This window comes from Mizuhopecten yessoensis, unplaced genomic scaffold (genome assembly GCF_002113885.1).
Source record: "Mizuhopecten yessoensis strain PY_sf001 unplaced genomic scaffold, ASM211388v2 scaffold673, whole genome shotgun sequence".
NCBI classification, from domain to species: Eukaryota; Metazoa; Mollusca; class Bivalvia; order Pectinida; family Pectinidae; genus Mizuhopecten; species Mizuhopecten yessoensis.
In genome coordinates this window covers 661,908-688,699 of record NW_018403664.1, presented here as the reverse complement: position 1 = coordinate 688,699, position 26,792 = coordinate 661,908, and the positions used below count along the sequence as shown (strand labels likewise).

The window sequence follows — 26,792 nt, the reverse complement described above, 5'->3', positions numbered from 1 at the left end:
TGAAAAGATGTTTCTCATAAACAGGGGTCATATGGTACAGCTGGTAGAGCTCGAGCATATGGACTGCAAGTCTTTAAGGTTTGGATCAAACAGACAGATGGATATGAATGTCCTTCAGAAAGAACATTATTATTGATGTAAAACTGTATAGAGTGGAGTATAACATTGTAGAGGTTAGGCAATACAGTTTATGTTGTGTGCTATGGTATTCAAATAGTATATAGCACTTACTGTAAATGGGTCATTAGAAACTCAAACCCATAACAAGCAGGACACCTATAGATCTGCAACACACACATCTTCTTTCTTCCAATAATCTACATACCACCTTGTCAGATGAGATTGCTTCCTGTTCAGTTAAATTGCCATGTTTGGTGAGATGTCACTATGTCAGGTGGGATTGCTTCCTGTTCAGTTAAATTGCCATGTTTGGTGAGATGTCACTATGTCAGATGAGATTGCTTCCTGTTCAGTTAAATTGCCATGTTTGGTGAGATGTCACTATGTCAGATGAGATTGCTTCCTGTTCAGTTAAATTGCCATGTTTGGTGAGATGTCACTATGTCAGATGAGATTGCTTCCTGTTCAGTTAAATTGCCATGTTTGGTGAGATGTCACTATGTCAGATGAGATTGCTTCCTGTTCAGTTAAATTGCCATGTTTGGTGAGATGTCACTATGTCAGATGAGATTGCTTCCTGTTCAGTTAAATTGCCATGTTTGGTGAGATGTCACTATGTCAGATGAGATTGCTTCCTGTTCAGTTAATTGCCATGTTTGGTGAGATGTCACTATGTCAGGTGAGATTGCTTCCTGTTCAGTTAAATTGCCATGTTTGGTGAGATGTCACTATGTCAGGTGAGATTGCTTCCTGTTCAGTTAATTGCCATGTTTGGTGAGATGTCACTATGTCAGATGAGATTGCTTCCTGTTCAGTTAATTGCCATGTTTGGTGAGATGTGACTATGTCAGATGAGATTGCTTCCTGTTCAGTTAAATTGCCATGTTTGGTGAGATGTCTCTATGTTTGATGAGATCGCTTTATGTTCCATGAGATTGCTGTGTGCTTTAGAAAATTCCATTGAATGAAGGACAATCACTGTTTATCTTTATTCATTTACACTTGTCAAGACAAACCTATACAATCACAGCAAGTTTTAATTCATGTAGAGAGCCACCAGAGGAAATCTCAGTAGCATGCTTCACCCCCTAAATATTGTAAAATATTGATTTTTCCAAGAATTATGGTAAAAACATTTCAGTAAGTTAGGGACCTGGTGTCTGCTTCATTGACAGAAACAAAAGAAAGATGATGGGGAGACAGTACCATCTGTCCACCTACAGCCTGTCTGATTAGCTGACACTCTTGGGAACAAATGACCCGTATATACGTAGTTACAGCGCAAGTACAGCGCGTGGTTATGGCTGTGGACACTTTGACACCTGGTAATAAGGATTAGGCTGTAGTAATCTCGGGCCATTACACTGGGCATTTATATCTATAAAACCAATCAACTTAGACGTTTTCAGCTGTATATAAAAGGCTTCTGTCAAATCTGGTGATTGTTACATCATTAGCTGTCTTCGCCCTCCTGTGGATAAATGTATCGAATTCTAATTTATTTATGATGTTACAGTGAATGTCATTGGTCAATGAGAAACATTTGTAGCCATAATAACATAGTACTCTCTGTTACAAACCATATAACAGACCTCTTCAGAGTACTGTATACGAGACTCTCTCAGACCTCTTCAGAGTACTGTATACAAGTCTCTCTCAGACCTCTTCAGAGTACTGTATAACAGTCTCTCTCAGACCTCCGAGTACTGTATACGAGTCTCGCTCAGACCTCCGAGTACTGTATAACAGTCTCTCTCAGACCCCCCAGTACTGTATACGAGTCTCTCTCAGACCTCTTCAGAGTACTGTATACCAGTCTCTATCAGACCTCTCCAGAGTACTGTAGACGAGTCTCTCTCAGACCTCTTCAGGGTACTGTATACGAGTCTCTCTCAGCCCTCTTCAGAGTACTGTATACGAGTCTCTCTCACACCTCTTCAGAATACTGTATAACAGTCTCTCTCAGCCCCCCCAGTACTGTATACGAGTCTCTCTTAGACCTCTTCAGAGTACTGTATAACAGTCTCTCTGAGACCTCTTCAGAGTACTGTATACAAGTCTCTCTCAGACCCCCCAGTACTGCATAACAGTCTCTCTCAGACCTCTTCAGAGCACTGTATACGAGTCTCTCTCAGCCCTCTTCAGAGTATTGTATAACAGTCTCTCTCAGCCCTCCGAGTACTGTATACGAGTCTCACTCAGACCTCTTTAGAGTATACTGTATACAAGTCTCTCTCAGACCTCTTCAGAGCACTGTATACGAGTCTCTCTCAGCCCTCTTCAGAGTACTGTATACGAGTCTCACTCAGACCTCTTTAGAGTATACTGTATACAAGTCTCTCTCAGACCACTTCAAAGTACTGTATACGAGTCTCTCTCAGCCCTCTTCAGAGTATTGTATAACAGTCTCTCTCAGCCCCCCCAGTACTGTATATGAGTATCTCTCAGACCCCCCAGTACTGTGTAACAGTCTCTCTCAGACCTCTTCAGAGCACTGTATACGAGTCTCTCTCAGCCCTCTTCAGAGTATTGTATAACAGTCTCTCTCAGACCTTTCAGAGTATTGTATACGAGTCTATCTCAGACCCCCCAGTACTGTATACAAGTCCCTCTCAGACCCCCCAGAACTGTATAACAGTCTCTCTCAGACGCCCCAGTACTGTATAACAGTCTCTCTCGGACCTCTTCAGAGTACTGTATACGAGTCTCTCTCACACCTCTTCAGAATACTGTATAACAGTCTCTCTCAGGCCTCTTCAGAGTACTGTATACGAGTCTTTCTCAGACCTCTTCAGAGTACTGTCTACGAGTCTCTCTCAGACCTCTTCTGAGTACTGTATAACAGTCTCTCTGAGACCTCTTCAGAGTACTGCATAACAGTCTCTCTCAGACCTCTCCAGAGTACTGTATACGAGGCTCTCTCAGACCTCTTCAGAGTACTGTATAACAGCCTCTCTCAGACCTCTTCAGAGTATTGTATAACAGTCTCTCTCAGACCTTTCAGAGTATTGTATACGAGTCTATCTCAGACCCCCCAGTACTGTATCCGAGTCTCTCTCAGATCTCTTCATAGTACTGTATAGAGTCTCTCTCACACCTCTTCAGAATACTGTATAACAGTCTCTCTCAGGCCTCTTCAGAGTACTGTATACGAGTCTTTCTCAGACCTCTTCAGAGTACTGTCTACGAGTCTCTCTCAGACCTCTTCACAGTACTGTATAACAGTCTCTCTCGGACCTCTTCAGAGTACTGTATAACAGCCTCTCTCAGACCCCCCAGTACTGCATACCAGTCTCTCTCAGACCTCTTCAGAGTACTGTATACGAGTCTCTCTCAGACCTCTTTAGAGTATACTGTATACAAGTCTCTCTCAGACCTCTTCAAAGTACTGTATACGAGTCTCTCTCAGACCATATCAGAGTACTGTATACGAGTCTCTCTCAGACCACTTCAGAGTACTGTATACGAGTCTCTCTCAGACCTCTTCAGAGTACTGTATAACAGTCTCTCTCAGACCTCTTCAGAGTACTGTATACGAGTCTCTCTCAGACCTCTTCAGAGTACTGTATACAAGTCTCTCTCAGACCTCTTCAGAGTACTGTATAACAGTCTCTCTCAGACCTCTTCAGAGTACTGTATACGAGTCTCTCTCAGACCTCTTCAGAGGACTGTATACAAGTCTCTCTCAGACCTCTTCAGAGTACTGTATAACAGTCTCTCTCAGACCTCTTCAGAGTACTGTATACGAGTCTCTCTCAGATCTCTTCAGAGTACTGTATAGAGTCTCTCTCACACCTCTTCAGAATACTGTATAACAGTCTCTCTCAGACTTCTTCAGTGTACTGTATAACAGTCTTTCGCAGACCTCTTCAGAGTACTGTTTAACAGTCTCTCTCAGACCTCTTCAGAGTACTGTTTGTCAGTCTCTAAGAACTTCCATGTTGGCCTGGAATGTGTATATGTAGGCCAGGGACTGTCACCCAAGCATCTCTCTCAAAAGTGGAGGCATGCAAGGACAGGAAGTTCTGATTGTTTCCAGACTTGAATAAACAATACAGCTATGAGGTGAATCTGAAAAAGTATGAAGCTGTTGTTATTACATGGATACGCCCTGTCTGTACTATAAAACAGAATTTTAATGTTGCGTGCACACATTGTCTGCTTTTAATAACATTGTATGATCTGTCAAAGGTCAAGGTTACTATTACTAAAAACAGAATTTCACTGTCACACTCCATGCCATTAGTTTATCAGTGTATTTTTGAACAGATATTCTTAAAATTTCACAGTTATGTTTACCTTAAACAAACACACACCTGGGATAATGTTGAATAGAGTCAAAGGTCAAGGTCAGTGTTACTAAAAGTAGAATTTCACTGTCAAGCATACTGGCAGATTTTATGAAACTTTGCAGGTATGTGTAACCTAGAGACAAGTTCAGAAATCATCAGTTAAAGGTAAAGTGTTACTGAAATAGAATTTCAAAATCAACACCATTACACTCCTTAGTGTCATCACTCCAATGGTTCTATTTCTTCACACACTTATATACCTTTGAGATTTTTTTTTTTTAATTTTCATTATCAGTATTATCAATCAAAGGGTCACTGTAACAAAAATTGAATTTTACAGGAACGAGTTTGTGATCCCTCCATCAGTCAAGCAGGGGTGAGGGGTTCTTGTGAACCTATCTCTCCCTCTCCCGAGGGCCATGGGTGGTATGTTTGTAGTATAAGAATAGCCCCTGTAATATTACAGTTATCAACACTAAATTTGGCATATATAGAAGATGAAATTAACTATGTGGGCTTCATAATTTTTCAAGAAAAAAAGTTACATTTGGTTTGAGAGTACAATTTTGGCCATTTACAAATCTGTGTGAAGTGAACACTTCTTGACGAATGTAATTCCTAAAACAAATTGTATTTACGATGTAGCTGATAAATACAAATGTATATGTAGGTGTGTTTTGCAGGATGAATCCACTATCCATGTTTTTGCTGTACACTGCTACGCTACTTTGTAATGTTACAATGGTTTCACGTCATGTGAATGTACAACCCACAATAATTGATTCAACAAAACTCTTGATATAAATATAAAATAAAAGCCTGTTTTACCCACATATTTGTTGGATATCATAATGCTTGAATGAGTCTTTAGAACAATTATGCCACCTATTTTACTCAATAAGATGAGATAAACCTGTTTGACCTATTTGTTAGAACACTTTTGTAATTATCCTATTTAGCTTGGCCATTGATGCTGGCCAATGTGTATTTATGTAGCACAGCTTCAAATATTACAGCAGAGAGCTAATGTGCCAAACACAATTTTGTTGAATCATAAACCCTCTAATTGGACCTAATGTGTTCCTACCACCCCACACTGTGGAGAATGTCATAGAAATGTATGTGTACCGTTGATAAGGCAGTAGGTGAAATGAGCATAACGCTGTGAGGGCAGTATGTGAAATAAGCATACCGCTGTGAGGGCAGTAGGTGAAATGAGCATACCACTGTGAGGGCAGTAGGTGAAATGAGCATAATGCTGTGAGGGCAGTATGTGAAATAAGCATACCACTGTGAGGGCAGTAGGTGAAATGAGCATAACGCTGTGAGGGCAGTATGTGAAATAAGCATATCGCTGTAAGGGCAGTAAGTGAAATGAGCAGACCATTGTGAGGGCAGTAGGTGAAATAAGCTTACCATTGTGAGGGCAATAAGTGAAATGAGCATACCTCTGTGAGGGCAGTAGATGAAATAAGCATCCCAGTGTGAGGGCAGTAAGTGAAATGAGCAGGCCATTGTGAGGGCAGTAGGTGAAATAAGCTTACCATTGTGAGGGCAATAAGTGAAATGAGCATACCTCTGTGAGGGCAGTAGATGAAATAAGCATCCCAGTGTGAGGGCAGTAAGTGAAATGAGCAGGCCATTGTGAGGGCAGTAGGTGAAATAAGCATATCATTATTAAGGCAGTAAGTGAAATGAGCATACCTCTGTGAGGGCAGTAGATGAAATAAGCATACCACTGTGAGAACAGTAAGTGAAATGAGCAGACCATTGTGAGGGCAGCAGGTGAAATAAGCTTACCATTGTGAGGGCAGTAAGTGAAATAAGCATACCATTGTTAGGACAGTAAATGAAATAAGCATACCATTGCGAGGGCAGTAAGTGAAATGAGCATACCTCTGTGAGGGCAGTAGATGAAATAAGCATACCACTGTGAGGGCAGTAGGTGAAATGAGCATAACGCTGTGAGGGCAGTATGTGAAACAAGCATATCGCTGTAAGGGCAGTAAGTGAAATGAGCAGTCCATTGGGAGGGCAGTAGGTGAAATAAGCTTACCATTGTGAGGGCAGTAAGTGAAATGAGAATACCATTGTGAGGGCAGTAAGTGAAATGAGCATACCATTGTGAGGGCAGTAAGTGAAATGAGCATACCGTTGTGAGGGCAGTAAGTGGAATGAGCATACCACTGTGATGGCAGTAAGTGAAATGAGCATACCATTGTGATGGCAGTAAGTGAAATGAGCATACCATTGTGAGGGCAGTAAGTGAAATGAGCATACCATTGTGAGGGCAGTAAGTGAAATGAGCAGACCATTGTGAGGCAGTAAGTGAAATGAGCATACCGCTGTGAGGGCAGTAGGTGAAATGAGCATACCAAATGAGCATACCATTGACAGGGCAGTAAGTGAAATGAGCATACCATTGTGAGGGCAGTAAGTGAAATGAGCATACCATTGGGAGGGCAGTAAGTAAAATGAGCATACCGTTGTGAGGGCAGTAAGTGAAATGAGCATACCGCTGTGAGGGCAGTAAGTGAAATGAGCATACCATTGTGAGGGCAGTAAGTGAAATGAGCATATCATTATGAGGGCAGTAAGTGAAATGAGCATATCATTATGAAGGCAGTAAATGGAATGTTTGTACACTTAAAAGTGGGGAAATGAATTGATAGATTACATTTAAAAACAGTACAACCCTCTGCCTTAGATGTTAAAAGCTGCAGTTTAGAGAGAAGCTTCATGACCAAATGAAAATGATTTTAATTAAAAATCACACACATCATAATATACTGATTTTTACAATCGGTGATGTTTGTTTAGAAAAAAAGGGTAAATAAATGGAATTCACTTATAGTAGAATGAATGTATGCTGAAACCTCAATACTTTCATCTACAGCTGTTTTGTGTAAACACACAGGTAAGGAACACTTAAGGTTATTTAAAATAAGAGAAACAGACTTAGTTCTGTTGAAAGATTGATAGAGAACGATGTTGAGTTTGTAATTATGTACAATAGGAACACTAAAAGCTCTTTCTGGTTTAACATTTGATTACAGACTTTGTTAGAAGCCATTTACAAATGATATGAAAACTGACAGCATAAACACTAATTGATCAGTTTTTAATCTTCATACAAGTTCTGCCCGACATTAGTGGTGAAAACAACACCCCTTTCTCTCATTATTTAAGTGCAGAATAATATTTTTTTGATATCAGGTTTGTAGTGTTTCCATTGGAACAAGGAACTCTTTTGTGTTGTGTGGGCAGAAACAGTCACATTCATTCTAAATGGTCAGATTCCCTACTGTATCTGTATCAGTCCGTTACCCGTCCCCGTTACCAAATCCCTCCTCCTCCCTCAGGGGTACAGGTATTGAAAAGTAAGATGTTCTGATAGAAGTAGACTTAAAAGATGTCTGGGTTGTGTCTAATGTTGGGTTTATCAATATACTGTTTATCTCATTAAATAGATTTCACCAGATACAGATTATGTTGTATAGTTGTGGTATTTTACAGAGGATCTGAGAACACGTGATAGCTTATATCATGTAGGCTTTATTCCCAATGTGAACGGAAGCATTTAAAGTTGTAGCTAATTGTCAAGTTAGCAAATTCAAAATGGCAGTTTAATTGGAACGATCTTGTAGGGTACATTTCTATGACACAAAGACTTTCTGTTTCTTTAAATGAAGTTATCCATGAATGTCAGTTTCATACCAGCAGTAGATAAAAACAGTCCAGTACGGTTCTGACATATAAAACTCTGACACAACTTTTACAAAAAACACAGGAATACAGTGTACCCAGTTTTGTATTCTATCAGTAGCAGAAAAAACATCTCAAGTTAAAACAAGCTGTTCTGGTTGTAACTGTGATAAAAACGTATACGGCAAACCTTACAAGTGTCTGTGTCATGCACTCTTAAAGACCTGTTTGTGGAGAACGTTTTCCAATTAATGAGTGCATCGTGTTGTCATTTTCAGAACAACCCCTTGTATCAGTACAGATTAACGTTCCATTTCTTATGTTTGAACAAGAAAAATGCAGAGAAACTGAAATTTATACAAACCTTATCATTATCAGTCGAGAGGCTTTCGGTCTGTTTTCTCTATGACGCAAGCTCGGATTAACATGGCTGCCAAATGATCGTGGTTTTTTATGTTTTTGTTCACATCAGAATATAAATAGTTACATTGATTGTAATATTTTATTACAGTGAATCACTTCTTGTTTTATGACTGTTCCTTGTGATGCAGCATGTTTATTATTTACTAGGTATAATCTCTTATCTCACGGCTCCAAACCAAGTTTGGCCTGTCACACAATCAGCCAAGACGTGGGCTATAAAGAGTGTATTGTCGAGGTACTTTGTTTCTATCAAGTACCTGAAAGCAGAGACAGTAATGACGACCTTGATTCGGTCATTAACACCTGAAGACAGGCGACATTGGCACACACCTAGAGGAAATCGTTTGTTGTCTACTTCAGACAAAATTGGGCTTATTTTGGTTTATGTGTTTTGATATAAGGTAGATCACATGACATGTAATATATTGTTGTTTTTTGAGATCGACATCTCCTTACCGTAGCCACACGATTGTCACATACACTGGGTAAAGGCCTTTTGTCTACCGGGCGGGCTAATGATTAGCCTAATCTGCCACCCATTAAGTTGATATGTTGTAATGCAATATACACCAAAACAATTTTATGTCATATGTCTAGCTATGTTTTGGATGGTTTTGTCCTGTAAGTGTGTCTTTGAAGACGTTTTTTGTCTACTGGAGACTAATATGTCCCCTTTTGTGTTGATGGGTGCTAATGTGATATAGTACATATCAGTAATATACTTACAAGTCATATCTCCACCTCCACTTAACAAGTTAGATACTGACAGAATTAGATCATATAATACTTGCCCTACTGACAAAAACACAGATTGTGCCCTACTGACAGAAACAGATTACATAGTGTTTGCCCTAATGACAGTATCAGATTACACAGTGTTTGCCCTAATGACAGTATCAGATTACAGTGTTTCCCCTACTGACAGCATCAGCTTACACAGTGTTTGTCTTACTGACAGCATCAGATTACAGTGTTTGCCCTACTGACAGTGTCAGCTTACACAGTGTTTGTCTTACTGACAGCATCAGATTACACATTGTTTGTCTTACTGACAGCATCAGATTACACATTGTTTGCCCTACTGACAGCGTCAGATTACACAGTGTTTGCCCTACCGACAGTGTCAGATTACACAGTGTTTGCCCTAATGACAGTATCAGATTACAGTGTTTCCCCTACTGACAGTGTCAGATTACCCAGTATTTACACATTGTTTGCCCTACTGACAGCGTCAGATTACACAGTGTTTGCCCTACCGATAGTGTCAGATTACACAGTGTTTGCCCTAATGACAGTATCAGATTACAGTGTTTCCCCTACTGACAGTGTCAGATTACACAGTGTTTGCCCTAATGACAGCATCAGATTACAGTGTTTGCCCTACTGACAGTGTCAGATTACCCGGTACACAGTGTTTGTCCTACTGACAGTGTCAGATAACCCATTATTTACCCTACTGACAGTGTCAGATTACCCAGTGTTTGCCCTACTGACAGTGTCAGATTACCCAGTGTTTGTCCTACTGACAGTGTAAGATTACCCAGTATTTACCCTACTGACAGTATCAGATTACCCAGTGTTTGTCCTACTGACAGTGTCAGATTACCCAGTATTTACCCTACTGACAGTGTCAGATTACCCGGTACACAGTGTTTGTCCTACTGACAGTGTCAGATTACCCAGTATTTACCCTACTGACAGTGTCAGATTACCCAGTATTGACCCTTCTGACAGTGTCAGTTTACCCGGTACACAGTGTTTGTCCTACTGACAGTGTCAGATTACCCAGTATTTACCATATTAACAGTGTTAGATTACCCGGTACACAGTGTTTGTCCTTCAGACAGTGTCAGATTACCCAGTATTTACCCTACTAACAGTGTCAGATTACATACTGTTTGCCTTATTGACTGTGTTGGATTGAACAGCATTTACCTTATCAGGTTACAGAAAATACTACTTGTTTCAGATTACTGAGTTTTTGCCAGAATCAAAAAGTCACCAACCAGATATTTTACTGTAGATAGATCTGCTTACAAAGGTATTGTGAATGTACTCTGCAGTGTCTGGATTATGGATATACGTGTGACTTGTGGTTGATGTTCCATCAACCATGATTGTATATATGTGCTTACTTAGAATTATTCTAGAATAATGTTAAAGGAAAATCTCAGGTTGTTGGCAATCATAGATTAACAAATGGATAGGAGTGTGTGTACCTTAGTTACTGGTGACTCTGCCAACAGATCTGTGAGGATCTGACATTCAGCTGGTCAGCATGCCAACTGTACTGTGTGGATAGTCACTGCTATTGTGTTTATTGTACCAACTGGTCAGACACTTTGTCTAAACATTTGTCACAGCTGTAATATGGAAATGTTAAGGATACCATACAATGAGATTGTCCTGTCATTTAATTATTATAAGTCTTCTACCTGCCCTTGCTGATATGTTGCCCTCCCACTTTTGGGCTGATGGTAATTACTCATTTTTTGTGGTATTGACTTGTATAAGACTCCTCTGGGAAAGTGTTGATTAGTATCATGGAATATCAATGTCTGCATAACTTCAGTGGGGAAGAAGCTAAATGTTATGATTTCTACTATTAAGGGGAATGAACTCTGTAACAATTTCTGTTTTTTAAAGGGAGGTAACTTTGTGTAATGATTTCAACTTCAAAGGGGAAGTAACTCTGTGTCCCAGTGTTTATTTCCAATAAGATCACCCAAACCCAGCTGATGGAAAGCATGGTCATGTTTATGCGTTCAACTTGGAGGAGGGGGTTGGGACATGTGGAGGATATACCTTAGAGGAGGTCCTCAAGTGTAATATTTAACTGTACAGATACTCCTGTAATCTAAGGAAATAGGTGATAGCGTAACAAAAACAGGGGAAAACGCTACTCGCAGGAGACATTCGATCTTCATCCCAGACAACATATTTGAAACATTTGTAACAGATGTTAGATATATATACAGCATTAAAATCAAGCATTGTAACAGGTCCACTTAGGCAAGTATAAACACAGCCCATGTAACACTCTTCAAGCTAGCAAACATTTACAGATTGAATTCAGCACGTATCAAAACAATACACTGTCATACATAAGTCGGGTCAGGACTCGGATGGGATTGAGTAGAAGTGGGTGGCAGTAAAAACATGTGATATTACATTACCACAGTAAGGTTGGCAGAACCCCAGATAAAACATCGGTACATGTTTCATTGCAAAACTCATGCACAAAGGTCAGACTAAAGGATAGTTGGATGATACTGCTGGTGTTGTGACCATGAGTTTTATCTTCAAGTGGAGAGGTGAAAACTTTGATGCTATTTCCCCCTAATGATAAAATACAAAGCATATAAAATAACATTTTGTAGCAGACATGGAAACAAGGCATGCAGATAGATGTACGGGTTACTAAATTGTCAGGGAACGTGCTGGCCTGTTAAACCAGATTGTTCCAAGCAATTTGATTATGACATTGCTATTTAGTTGCTGTTTTTGAGTTACATACAATATGTGCACAAAATCTTACAAACAACATTGTAACTGGTTTCTTAATTCTGAAAGGTTTGATTTGCTTTAAAAAATGGAAACTTTGTATTAAAAGTCACCTCTATTATGAGTTTGATGTCTCACTTTGTATTTAGGTGTTTCACTCCCCAAAGTGTTGGGTTGTCACAAGTGTTGTAACATTTTAAGATATTTTACTTGCTTAGAAGTCTCGCTTAGTATTTGAACTATGAAGAAAAAAATTACTTTATGTTTTATGATTGTAGATGTGTATGACAAAACAATATGTCTTAGAAAGAAGTATATATGAACATTGTGCAGGAAAATAAACATGTTGTTTATTTTCTTACTTTGTTGTCTTGGCACGATTTGACATTTTTCCTGTGCACAATAACAAGCCAAGAAGTGCATTGCTAGACTCCATGATAAACAGAGGTAATTTAATTTAGGCCAATTACCAAATAATTACACGTATTTGTTGTTGGGTCCAAAGAGTGCATTAGAAGGCAATATGTGACAGTGTAGATTGTGTCAGTTACATGACTGAACCCGACATGGAGGTCTTAATGCCATCTCTATTTCTCCTTCACACTCAGACTCCCTCTCACTCTGCAGAATATCATATTTCACCTGTTAAATGTACATGTCTTGTGCTTGGTATTTAAGTGTTATGTACATATATATATACTGCATGCACACATTTTCCTCTGACATTCTCAGGTGTTTTCTGGTAAAAGCCTGTAGCCCTTGTGTATAAGTTAAGTTTGGCTAAATTCTTGTTTGAAGTAATTTTTGCTCTTACCGTGTAGTTCCCTGTTATTCGTGTTGAACAATGTGTACCAGGACTTGTACTCTTCTCAAAGGAACAACAGCCTGTACATTTGATATTCTGCCATTGTATTTAATACACATTAAAGCGTCAACCCTTTCAAATTTCGTTGGAGTCTTCAGATGTTTTATCTGTGATTGTTACTTTTGACATGAATATATTTTCTAAACCTTTCAGTTATATAAAAATTAAATATTTTTTCATGGATTAACTTAGATTAATCATTTCCTATTTTAATTGGTCATAAAGGGCATTGTTTTTAGGTAATGTTGGTCTATACGGAGATTTCATCCAATAAGCATAGGTATCCTTAGACCATAGTTTGTCTCTCTTACCTGGCACTCTAATGGTGATCTAGTGTCTGTGGTACATTATATTACTATCTATGAAATTTCATGAAATAATTATTGGTAATTGACCTCTATTAGAATTGTAGCTGTGCCACCATACTGACAGAATAGTGCTGTTGACTGATCTTTTGACACAGTACTGACAACAGTAGTGATTAACGGTTGACAACAGCACTGCTGTGACTGGCATGTGTAGGTTAGTGTAAGCTATGGTAGCATTGTTTTTTATGCCCCCTCCTCCCTGGAATACTGGTACTGACGTGTTTTGAGGTACTGACATGTGGTGGAGGGCCAGTCGTGTTACACAACTCCCCACAGGAAAGCAGGGTCTATGATCCCCTGCCAAATCTCTGTTTTCTATTTACAGTAGTGTTCTGTTGTATAGGGAGGATATTGTCGTAGCTAGACACCCTATTGTAATGGCAGGGTCTGTAGCTCTACATATGTTTGCTATTATCCTTATATCTTCCATTTGTATACAAGTTTGTAATAATCTTGATATCTCCCATTTGTTCAATGACCGTATATGATTTTTATCAGATCAAACAAATATAATGAATTCTTTCATGATATAAAACATATCCTGTATACTTCTGCCTATATATGATAATATATGTTATGTGAGGAAATTGTTTGAAGTTATCTCCCTTACGTTGATCCGACTCTTATGTCCTAGTGAATTCATCCCCTTTCTTTGATATTTATGTCAAAGAACCAATAAGAGTTATTTCCCTTTTGATGATCTGACTTATCCCCATCGTCTGTTCCANATCTCCCATTTGTTCAATGACCGTATTTGATTTTTATCAGATCAAACAAATATAATGAATTCTTTCATGATATAAAACATATCCTGTATACTTCTGCCTATATATGATAATATATGTTATGTGAGGAAATTGTTTGAAGTTATCTCCCTTACGTTGATCCGACTCTTATGTCCTAGTGAATTCATCCCCTTTCTTTGATATTTATGTCAAAGAACCAATAAGAGTTATTTCCCTTTTGATGATCTGACTTATCCCCATCGTCTGTTCCAGGAACATGGAGTGAATGTTACAGGTTAGGATGTGGCCCAGGAGGGGAGACAACTCGGCCAGTCACCTGCAAGCTGGTTAGCTCCAATGGCGTCATCACCACTACTCATGAGTCAAACTGCGGCCACCTGCGGAAGCCACCAGAGCGACAAGAATGCTTCAAGGTGTGCCGCGAGCACCGCTACGAGGTCAGATGGGCATGGACCCCATGGGAGCAGTGCAAATTGGAGCCAGGGGTCAAAGTCTGCGCCAAGGGGCGGGGCATTTCATACCGCAATGTGTCTTGTGTGTGGAAGGAAAATGGAAAGCTTGAAAAAGATTCTGTGTGTTTATCATTTGAGGAAAAACCTCCAACAAAAAAGCGATGTGAGCTTCGTTGTGAACAGAACTGTGTAGTGACAGAGTTCAGTCCGTGGACCAGCTGTGATCAATGTAGAGTTTTAAACAAAACACGGACGCGGACTATTCTGGTGCCAGATTCTAATAGTGGCCAGATGTGTCCACCTTTCTCTGAATTAATGCCTTGTAATAACTGTTCTCAGATGTTCTTCTTGTCGGTGGACGCTTGGACACCATGTGTGCCATTCTCGTTCGCCGGTTCCGATCAAAATCCAAACAACCCTGTGATAGGTCACCAAACACGCAAAATTAAATGTGTCAACACATATGGAGCACTTGTCGACTCGACGTGAGACCACGATAAATATATGAAATTATTTCTGATAAGTTCATTAAGCCCAAAAGAACAATTTTATTTGAAAATTCCTCTATAAACTTTGTGGCATTTTGAATGGTATTTCAAAGTAACTGGAATCATGCAAACAATTTTCGATAAATCAAACGTACATGGTATTGATACTTAATAACTTCACTGTGTTGGTAATGATTCAGGCTTATGTTCCTGAAAAAAGTTACTGGAGAATATTGAGAAATTTGCAGTTTATTGAAATATCACAAAAACCTAAATATCAACATAACATATGAATCATGTTCCAACTCATCTTAGTTCGTAACTAAGTCATATAATCCTGATCACATGAGGGACTGTCAAATCAAATTTCTTGATAAATCCGGGTGATTTAAGGATGGTTTCCTTTAATTACAAATTCTGTTGTGTCAATTATTTACAAATATTTACATGACAATAAATTTACCGATATTGTTGCGATACTCTATTTACAGATGTTGCCATAACACTATTTTTATTGATATTTTCGTAACATTTTCTTTACAGATATTGCCGTGACCGCTTGAATCTCCGGGAGCCCATTGTAGATCATCAAGCTTGCATCATTCCTAAGAGTTGCATTGTGTCGGAGTGGTCTTCCTGGGACCGTATCAACAGCAGCTGTATAGACAGTACGGGTATGAAGAGGGTCGGTTTAATCCAACGCTCACGTCGTGTCATTCAACTTCCTGTTGGAACGGGAACAGCATGTCCAGCTCTCGAAGAAGTCACACAAGTTCAGGGAACTGCTCAGCGAAAATGTTCGAGGTATAAAGAGGTGTACACAAGCTATTGAAATACTGTCTTTGATGTGCATGGTCCTCGGCCTGTATTTACGAAACTGTTCTCTTGCTCAAACTCAGATTCAGTTCTGTTTCAATGAATATTTGAAATAGAAATTCACATTTTGTCAACGACATGGAAGAATATTGGAGTTCAAAATACTGTTTTCAGATTTTAAACTTTACTTTTTGACCATGTCACTTGATTCAAGCGAGGTACAAGAAAGTTGGTTTGAGCATAGAAACCATGCATAAGCGTGAGAATGATTTCATGGATACGGACCCTGGCTTATAGCTCTCAAAGCATAGTATGTTAACCCTGTCCAAACCAGACCTTGTCTACTTGGGAAAGTGGTGTTTAACTAATCTTTCTGTTTAAATTATTGTTAATACGCCTTTTATCATTATGGCCATTCAAATTTTCCTTTGTCGGCTATCTCCACGAAAGAAAAATCCAGAGGTAAATACAATACGCAGACAATCCGTTACCAGTGCTACCTTTCAAAGTATTTTAATTTACATATATACCCAACATCACTGTATAAACTGATCAACCTTGTATAAACTGGCCATTAATACCTTCATGTCCCAGACAGATTACACTGTATACAAACTTTTGGTACTACAGACGTGGGGTACGTGAAGTCCGAATGACTTACTTACAGACAAAGGATAACTAGAAGGCAGATTCTATTTCTTTATCTGCTGTCTTTTATTTTCTACATTTCTTGCTTTAGAACAAAATGGATCGTATCTGGATGGTCAAGTTGTCAACCTGTGAATGGCCTGAAGCAGTGTAGTACAGGGCTACAGCATAGGAAAGCAATTTGTGTGGAGGAAAATCGTAAGTCAGAGTTCTAACACGTACTACTAAACAGTTGTACCTGGTATATAATATGTGTGGAGGAGAATCGTAAGTCAGAGTTCTAACACGTACTACTAAACAGTTGTACTTGGTATATAATATGTGTGGAGGAGAATCGTAAGTCAGAGTTCTAACACGTACTACTAAACAGTTGTACTGGGTATATAATATGTGTGGAGGAGAATCGTAAGTCAGAGTTCTAACACGTACTACTAAACAGTTGTACTGGGTATATAATATGTGTGGAGGAGAATCGTAAGTCAGAGTTCTAACACGTACTACTAAACAGTTGTACTGGGTATATAATATGTGTGGAGGAGAATCGTAAGTCAGAGTTCTAACACGTACTACTAAACAGTTGTACTGGGTATATAATATGTGTGGAGGAGAATCGTAAGTCAGAGTTCTAACACGTACTACTAAACAGTTGTACTGGGTATATAATATGTGTGGAGGAGAATCGTAAGTCAGAGTTCTAACACGTACTACTAAACAGTTGTACTGGGTATATAATATGTGTGGAGGAGAATCGTAAGTCAGAGTTCTAACACGTACTACTAAACAGTTGTACTGGGTATATAATATGTGTGGAGGAGAATCGTAAGTCAGAGTTCTAACACGTACTACTAAACAGTTGTACTGGGTATATAATATGTGTGGAGGAGAATCGTAAGTCAGAGTTCTAACACGTACTACTAAACAGTTGTACTGGGTATATAATATGTGTGGAGGAGAATCGTAAGTCAGAGTTCTAACACGTACTACTAAACAGTTGTACTGGGTATATAATATGTGTGGAGGAGAATCGTAAGTCAGAGTTCTAACACGTACTACTAAACAGTTGTACTGGGTATATAATATGTGTGGAGGAGAATCGTAAGTCAGAGTTCTAACACGTACTACTAAACAGTTGTACTGGGTATATAATATGTGTGGAGGAGAATCGTAAGTCAGAGTTCTAACACGTACTACTAAACAGTTGTACTGGGTATATAATATGTGTGGAGGAGAATCGTAAGTCAGAGTTCTAACACGTACTACTAAACAGTTGTACTGGGTATATAATATGTGTGGAGGAGAATCGTAAGTCAGAGTTCTAACACGTACTACTAAACAGTTGTACTGGGTATATAATATGTGTGGAGGAGAATCGTAAGTCAGAGTTCTAACACGTACTACTAAACAGTTGTACTGGGTATATAATATGTGTGGAGGAGAATCGTAAGTCAGAGTTCTAACACGTACTACTAAACAGTTGTACTGGGTATATAATATGTGTGGAGGAGAATCGTAAGTCAGAGTTCTAACACGTACTACTAAACAGTTGTACTGGGTATATAATATGTGTGGAGGAGAATCGTAAGTCAGAGTTCTAACACGTACTACTAAACAGTTGTACTGGGTATATAATATGTGTGGAGGAGAATCGTAAGTCAGAGTTCTAACACGTACTACTAAACAGTTGTACTGGGTATATAATATGTGTGGAGGAGAATCGTAAGTCAGAGTTCTAACACGTACTACTAAACAGTTGTACTGGGTATATAATATGTGTGGAGGAGAATCGTAAGTCAGAGTTCTAACACGTACTACTAAACAGTTGTACTGGGTATATAATATGTGTGGAGGAGAATCGTAAGTCAGAGTTCTAACACGTACTACTAAACAGTTGTACTGGGTATATAATATGTGTGGAGGAGAATCGTAAGTCAGAGTTCTAACACGTACTACTAAACAGTTGTACTGGGTATATAATATGTGTGGAGGAGAATCGTAAGTCAGAGTTCTAACACGTACTACTAAACAGTTGTACTGGGTATATAATATGTGTGGAGGAGAATCGTAAGTCAGAGTTCTAACACGTACTACTAAACAGTTGTACTGGGTATATAATATGTGTGGAGGAGAATCGTAAGTCAGAGTTCTAACACGTACTACTAAACAGTTGTACTGGGTATATAATATGTGTGGAGGAGAATCGTAAGTCAGAGTTCTAACACGTACTACTAAACAGTTGTACTGGGTATATAATATGTGTGGAGGAGAATCGTAAGTCAGAGTTCTAACACGTACTACTAAACAGTTGTACTGGGTATATAATATGTGTGGAGGAGAATCGTAAGTCAGAGTTCTAACACGTACTACTAAACAGTTGTACTGGGTATATAATATGTGTGGAGGAGAATCGTAAGTCAGAGTTCTAACACGTACTACTAAACAGTTGTACTGGGTATATAATATGTGTGGAGGAGAATCGTAAGTCAGAGTTCTAACACGTACTACTAAACAGTTGTACTGGGTATATAATATGTGTGGAGGAGAATCGTAAGTCAGAGTTCTAACACGTACTACTAAACAGTTGTACTGGGTATATAATATGTGTGGAGGAGAATCGTAAGTCAGAGTTCTAACACGTACTACTAAACAGTTGTACTGGGTATATAATATGTGTGGAGGAGAATCGTAAGTCAGAGTTCTAACACGTACTACTAAACAGTTGTACTGGGTATATAATATGTGTGGAGGAGAATCGTAAGTCAGAGTTCTAACACGTACTACTAAACAGTTGTACTGGGTATATAATATGTGTGGAGGAGAATCGTAAGTCAGAGTTCTAACACGTACTACTAAACAGTTGTACTGGGTATATAATATGTGTGGAGGAGAATCGTAAGTCAGAGTTCTAACACGTACTACTAAACAGTTGTACTGGGTATATAATATGTGTGGAGGAGAATCGTAAGTCAGAGTTCTAACACGTACTACTAAACAGTTGTACTGGGTATATAATATGTGTGGAGGAGAATCGTAAGTCAGAGTTCTAACACGTACTACTAAACAGTTGTACTGGGTATATAATATGTGTGGAGGAGAATCGTAAGTCAGAGTTCTAACACGTACTACTAAACAGTTGTACTGGGTATATAATATGTGTGGAGGAGAATCGTAAGTCAGAGTTCTAACACGTACTACTAAACAGTTGTACTGGGTATATAATATGTGTGGAGGAGAATCGTAAGTCAGAGTTCTAACACGTACTACTAAACAGTTGTACTGGGTATATAATATGTGTGGAGGAGAATCGTAAGTCAGAGTTCTAACACGTACTACTAAACAGTTGTACTGGGTATATAATATGTGTGGAGGAGAATCGTAAGTCAGAGTTCTAACACGTACTACTCAACAGTAGTACATTGTACTTGGAATATACTTCTCTCAAAGCAGTGCGCATAATGCATTGTGTTTGTTGACCAGGTTTCACAAATTTTCCTTAGCTTGAGTTAAAAAAAAACAGAATTTTATTTCCTTAAAACATGATCACTATATAGCAACTCTAAAAATAAAAAGGTGATATACGGTTATTGCTGATGTTTTAAATGGTAACATAGTGGTTAAGACAAAATAAATAAGGTTTTACTCTGTGCTTGTAGATGATGGTCGACAGAAACCAGTGGATGACAACAAGTGTCTAGATGACAGACCGCTGACGTCACAAACGTGTCGAGCCGACTGTCACTGGGACTGCACAGTGTCGCTATGGTCAATGTGGTCGGACTGTAAGGTGACCGATTGTGAGCAGTACGCTCGGAAAAGGCGTGCAAACCTCAACACAGGTACAAGATACAGAGTGTAGTATATATACTGTACAGTAGGTACGTTCAGAAAAGGCGTGCAAACCTCAATACTGGTACAAGTCAAACATACAGATACAGAGTGTATAGTATATATACTGTACAGTACGTACGCTCAGAAAAGTCGTGCAAACCTCAATATTGGTACAAGTCAAACATACAGATACAGAGTGTAGTATATATACTGTACAGTACGACATTCAGAAAAGGCGTGCAAACCTCAATACTGGTACAAGTCAAACATACAGATACAGAGTGTAGTATATTTACTGTACAGCACGAAATGTTTGGTGTAGTTAACTCGCCTTCTGTAATAAAGACTTTTTATAATGGGAATACCAGAAGTAATTATATATTATAGTGGGTTTATATAGATTGTACAGGTAAATGTTTGAGTAAAAACAATCCCAATATCCAATTTTTAAGTGGGGATACAAAAACCTGATCTATTTCAAGTAAAAATTACTGATCTAAAACAACAGAGGACCTTTAATGTGACCTTCCTCAGTCAATCACTTTAAATTTACGGATAGAAAGATTATATATATTTTAATTCGGATCAAATATTTGCGAGATGTTAAACATTTGTGATTCACAAAATACAGCCCTAAAAACACATTCAGCAAAATGTTAACTTATCTCCAAATTGATTGTAAATGCAAAAAATATTCAATATGATCACTTGTTCATATTTTTGTCAAACATTTATATTTTCTGGTTTCCAGGACAACGGTACCGTACGCGTGAGACATTGACCCTCCCTGGATCTGGAGGTCAGCCCTGTCCACACCTGAGCGAGACCCAGAACTGTGACCCCGAGCCATGCTACAACTGGAAAGTGGTCACAAACCCCTGTATTCTCCGCAACAACAATATGGGCGAGTCCTGTGGGGTGGGCATCGGTCACCGCACCCTTGCTTGTCTCAACAAGTACAAGGTAGGGTATTAGATCGATGTCCTATTTAATACCAGTTGACAGATGGCTCATCACATCCCTCCAAGATGAATTGCTGTATAAGTCCTATTTGAATAATTGAGTCCTGTTATGATTTTATCATTTGATTATTGAAATTAAAACAAAGTAATTGTGGATGTTAGGAATAATGGGATGATCCTGATGTGATGATTTTAATGATGTGTGAGAATTACTGTGGTAGACAATTATCTTCGTCTCTTTCCTGTGCTGATCGTGACAGAGATTTCTATCTCGCACCCCGTTTACTGTGTGTGACATTGCAATGGGACAACAATGATGTGTGAGGATTACTGTGGTAGACAATTATCTTCGTCTCTTTCCTGTGCTGATCGTGACAGAGATTTCTATCTCACACCCCATTTAATGTGTGTGAGGATTACTGTGGTAGACAATTATCTTCGTCTCTTTCCTGTGCTGATAATGACAGAGATTTCTATCTCGCACCCCGTTTAATGTGTGTGACATTGCAATGGGACAACAATGATGTGACATCACAAAATTGGGGAAATGTGATGCCTTTTTGTGGTATCTGAGCAAATTCTGATTACATTGTATAGGAATGAGAGAAAAAATACTCTCTCATGCCGTTGGGTCCAGGTTTGGAAAATTCAGGATTTTCAAATTGGTGCAAAACCCTCATAAACATCCGGTTTTACCCAATTTTAAAATATATTTGGTGGAATAGGTTGAATTTTCCATATCCTATGCGCCCTAGATATAAAAGAGTCTTATATTCTGACCCTTCAGATTTAGATATCTTATTCTCTTTCCCTGGACAAGTTGATAATCAAATGACATCTGATTAGGCAATCGGTATACAGTATAATGTTAACCATGTCACTGGTGAGAGATTTTAGCAACATTCACCCCTTTGGATGAGATGGGGAAATCTCAACCCACAGAGTAAGCATGATGTTGATATGTGATCTTACAGATTTGGTTTGATAATTTATAAATGTTACCCCTCAGTTTGAGATTTGTTTGTGTGACCCCCCAAGGGAGTGAGCAATTCTATTACTCTCCATCACAAAGTTGAAGTTTGATTTATTATATATTTTTGAATTCAGTCCTTTCTGTCTCATAAACATGCAGAGCCACTAGATCACTGTTCTGCATCTTCCTCCTACCTCGTTATTTAGGACTTACATGACACACAGCCCTTGCTTTAATTGTTTCCGTTAACTTTTCCATCAGATCCGTGTGTCTGACAGCCTGTGTCTAGAATTCCGTGAGCGCCCAGAGACCCAAGTCCAATGTGTGATACCGTGTCCCAATGATTGTGTGGTGTCCGACTGGGGGATCTGGTCCGAGTGTCCAGACCGATGTCAGACAGGAAATCTTCGAGAACGGTCTATCAAACGACGGAAACGGACTATCCTCGCAAGGCCATTTTCAGGTAAAGTCAGAACAGCAGAAAAGAACTCCATACCCATTCACAGTAGTATCCCCTTCCCACTGCTTCTACAGGGTATTGTGATAGCAGACACAGTGAAGCTATATGTAAAGAGAGATAACTCCATTTTAGTGATACCTCAGTGCTGATGTAAATGCAATGATGATTTTGAATAACTGGAGTTGTTTTGTTTATCCTATAAATAAACGTGTTTCATCTCTGATATTAGATGTATAAGTTAGAGTAAGAATGTATTTTTAGGGAAAAAAACAGCATGCAAAAAAAATGTCTGGAAAATCAAAATGCACCTTATAAAACCAATAGTGTATATATATCCATAACAAAGTAACTGTTTAACAGATGCTCAAATAAACCCACCTATGTTGTATTAGATTTATGATATTAAAAGGAAAAATACATTCTGTGTTTATTGTGAAAATAGTATAGTTGTTTTGTTTTCAGGAGGTGGTGAGTGTCCGAACCCTAGGGAGCTAGAGGAGACTGCAGACTGCTCCACCCTGATCGAGTGTGCCTTGTTTATGTGGCAGGCTGACCCCTGGGGCACGTGTCAGTTAGAGGATCTGACCCGACCATGTGGGCGTGGCACACAGACTCGTAGCGTCAAGTGTTATGACTCTGAGGGAAAACTAGAATCAGAGGAAAAGTAAGATACTGTTATAATTAATAAAAAGCGTCATACTTATAGCATTGGAAAATCAATACTTTCTGAACATTACATGAATATGACCCTGTTAAATGCCCTTTAAATTCTGTAAAAGCTTGTTATAGGATTGTTTAAAAAAAAATGTTATGCAGGTCTTGGTTACTTGAGTGTTATAAACATATTAATGTAACACAGATATGGGTTATTGGAGTGTTATAAGCCTATTTATGTAACACAGATCTGGGTTATTGGAGTGTTATAAGCCTATTTATGTAACACAGATCTGGGTTATTGGAGTGTTATAAGCCTATTTATGTAACACAGATCTGGGTTATTGGAGTGTTATAAGCCTATTTATGTAACACAGATCTGGGTTATTGGAGTGTTTTAAGCCTATTTATGTAACACAGATCGGGGTTATTGGAGTGTTCTAAGCCTATTTATGTAACACATATCTGGGTTATTGGAGTGTTATAAGCCTATTTATGTAACACAGATCTGGGTTATTGGAGTGTTATAAGCCTATTTATGTAACACAGATCTGGGTTATTGGAGTGTTATAAGCCTATTTATGTAACACAGATCTGGGTTATTGGAGTGTTATAAGCCTATTTATGTAACACAGATCTGGGTTATTGGAGTGTTATAAGCCTATTTATGTAACACAGATCTGGGTTATTGGAGTGTTATAAGCCTATTTATGTAACACAGATCTGGGTTATTGGAGTGTTATAAGCCTATTTATGTAACACAGATCTGGGTTATTGGAGTGTTATAAGCCTATTAATGTAACACAGATCTGGGTTATTGGAGTGTTATAAGCCTATTTATGTAACAGATCTGGGTTATTGGAGTGTTATAAGCATGTTAATATAATACACATCCTTGTTAGATAGGTGTGGTTGATATGTGTTTCAACAATAAGTTAAATGTTTAATTGTTACTCTAGGTGTACGGATAAGGTAAAGCCAGTAGCTCAGAAAGTGTGCACAGTACCTTGTCCCCAAGACTGCATTGTTACCGAGTATTCTGATTGGTCGGGGTGTTCTGCTAACTGTTGGGAAGGTGAGTAATCAAATGAACAGAATTGATTCAGTCTTATCAACATCCTGATTCAAAAGTTTATTTTTATCTAACCAATGATGTAAGACAATTGTAACATAATAGTTACCATAGTCTAGTTCTGAATACCATTGTCAGTAGTAACATGATAGTTACCGTAGTCCAGTTCTGAATACCATTGTCAGTAGTAACATAATAGTTCCCGTAGTCTAGTTCTGAATACCATTGTCTGTAGTAACATAATAGTTACCGTAGTCTAGTTATGAATACCATTGTCAGTAGTAACATAATAGTTCCCGTAGTCTAGTTCTGAATACCATTGTCTGTAGTAACATAATAGTTACCGTAGTCTAGTTCTGAATACCATTGTCAGTAGTAACATAATAGTTACCATAGTCATTAGTTCTGAATACCATTGTCAGTAGTAACATAATAGTTACCATAGTCATTAGTTCTGAATACCATTGTCAGTAGTAACATGATAGTTACCGTAGTCTAGTTCTGAATACCATTGTCAGGAGAAACATAATAATTACCGTAGTCTAGTTCTGAATACTATTGTCAGTAGTAACATAATAGTTACCTTAGTCTGTAGTTCTGAATACCATTGTCAGTAGTAACATAATAATCACCGTAGTCTAGTTCTGAATACCATTGTCAATAGTAACATAATAATTACCGTAGTCTGTAGTTCTGAATACTGTTGTCGGTAGTAACATAATAGTTACCGTAGTCTAGTTCCGAATACCATTGTCAGTAGTAACATAATAATTACCGTAGTCTGTAGTTCTGAATACCGTTGTCGGTAGTAACATAATAATGACCATAGTCTGTAGTTCTGAATACCATTGTCAGTAGTCACATAATAGTTACCGTAGTCTAGTTCTGAATACCATTGTCAGTAGTAACATTGTAACACATGCAATCATTAAATCAAAACAAAGACAGAAGATACAGATCCTGTCATTATATAATAAGGGAAAATGGAAGTTTTCAGTAAGCACAGACTGATGAGCACGTGCACGTTATAACCTGCACATTGCTAATTTGTTATCAGCAAAGTGTATCATAAGTTTTCTTTATGACAGCCGGTGAAAATGTCCCCACAAGGACAAGGAAACGCTTTATCCTACAGAACCCTGACAACAATGGTTCCCCTTGTCCAGAGATGCTGGAGGAGACCCAGCGCTGCCTCAGTCTGCCTCTGTGTAACCAGTTCAGCTGGATGAAGACCAACTGGAGCACCTGTATGCTACCCCCTGTTGTCAGGGGCTGTGGCAAGGGGATCCGTACCAGGAGTAAGTTATCTAAAGTATTCAGAAATGTTTTTATGTTCAAATGATTAAGGAAATATGAATGGATAAACCCTATTTTGGTTTTTGACCAAGTTTGTAATTATATTTAACTGTTTAAATGGGCGGATCCAGGAATTTTGAAAAGAGAGGGTCAGACCTTTTTTTTTCAAATTACATTTGTGTATATTCCTCATTCCAAAGGCCTATGAGCAAGCAAAACCTCTCTAAGGGGGGATGCTCCTTCAGACAAGATGGATGATTTTGGGAAAGTATAATTCAATAAAATTTTAGAATTTTTACATGTGGATTTTCAAACATTTTTTCCTTATTTGATCTTCTTGCATCTTTCTCTTTTGCTTGAAATAACAAATGGAATAATGAATAAAGAATTGGCGATGATAATGAGACTGTGTGGTTTGTGTTTAGATGTAACATGTAGAAGTGAGAACAGTACGAGACAGGCTATTGACGTGTGTCTGAGGTATGCTGGCGCCATGCCCCCCATGTACAGTACGTGTTATGTATCATGTGAGGAGGACTGTCTATTCACCGACTGGGCAGACTGGAGCATTTGTGTACAAGGATGTAACGGCAAACAGTTCCGAGATCGTCGGCCAATCAAAGGTAAGCAGCACAGTCGACATGGTAAGTGAAGAGACATATTGTTCAGTTCAATGGGAATAGTGTGTATAAAACTGTATTATAATTACATCGTTTGGTGTGATGAAAAACGATACTGTACAAGTGGAAACTTTCCTGTGCGGAAATGTTTGCATTGTGACCCTTAAAACTGATTGTGGCACGGAAATTTGCACATTCGCAATAATTCTGAAGTCTATATATTCTATTACACTCACAAGTGGATATTTTTTGTGCTTATTTACTTCACACGAAAAATGTGAACATTTCCACACCAAATTTATTTTTAGGTCACCTGAGACAAAGTCTCAAGTGACCTATTGCGATCGCCTTTTGTCCGTCGTCGTCCGTCGTCCGTCGTCCGTCGTCCGTCGTGCGTCCGTAAACAATTTACATTTTCGACTTCTTCTCCAAAACCCCTGAACCAATTTCAATGAAATTTTGCAGGGACCTTCCATGGACAAAGGTCAACAAAAATAGTTGCC

At 38.6% G+C, this 26,792-nt stretch overlaps 1 protein-coding gene across 12 annotated transcripts in view; it reads left to right on the top strand.

The window, feature by feature from the left end:
• Nucleotides 1-26,792, top strand: part of LOC110451825 (thrombospondin type-1 domain-containing protein 7A-like) — a 328,653-nt gene that overhangs the window by 251,452 nt on the left and 50,409 nt on the right. For all 12 annotated transcript variants that reach the window (XM_021500117.1, XM_021500108.1, XM_021500087.1 and 9 more), the window contains 10 exons: nt 14,276-14,960; nt 15,507-15,767; nt 16,519-16,625; nt 20,078-20,260; nt 21,004-21,215; nt 22,449-22,650; nt 23,110-23,311; nt 24,261-24,376; nt 25,462-25,671; nt 26,095-26,292. In XM_021500117.1, the coding sequence (XP_021355792.1) occupies nt 14,276-14,960; nt 15,507-15,767; nt 16,519-16,625; nt 20,078-20,260; nt 21,004-21,215; nt 22,449-22,650; nt 23,110-23,311; nt 24,261-24,376; nt 25,462-25,671; nt 26,095-26,292 (2,376 nt within the window). The remainder of the gene's footprint in view (nt 1-14,275; nt 14,961-15,506; nt 15,768-16,518; nt 16,626-20,077; nt 20,261-21,003; nt 21,216-22,448; nt 22,651-23,109; nt 23,312-24,260; nt 24,377-25,461; nt 25,672-26,094; nt 26,293-26,792) is intronic.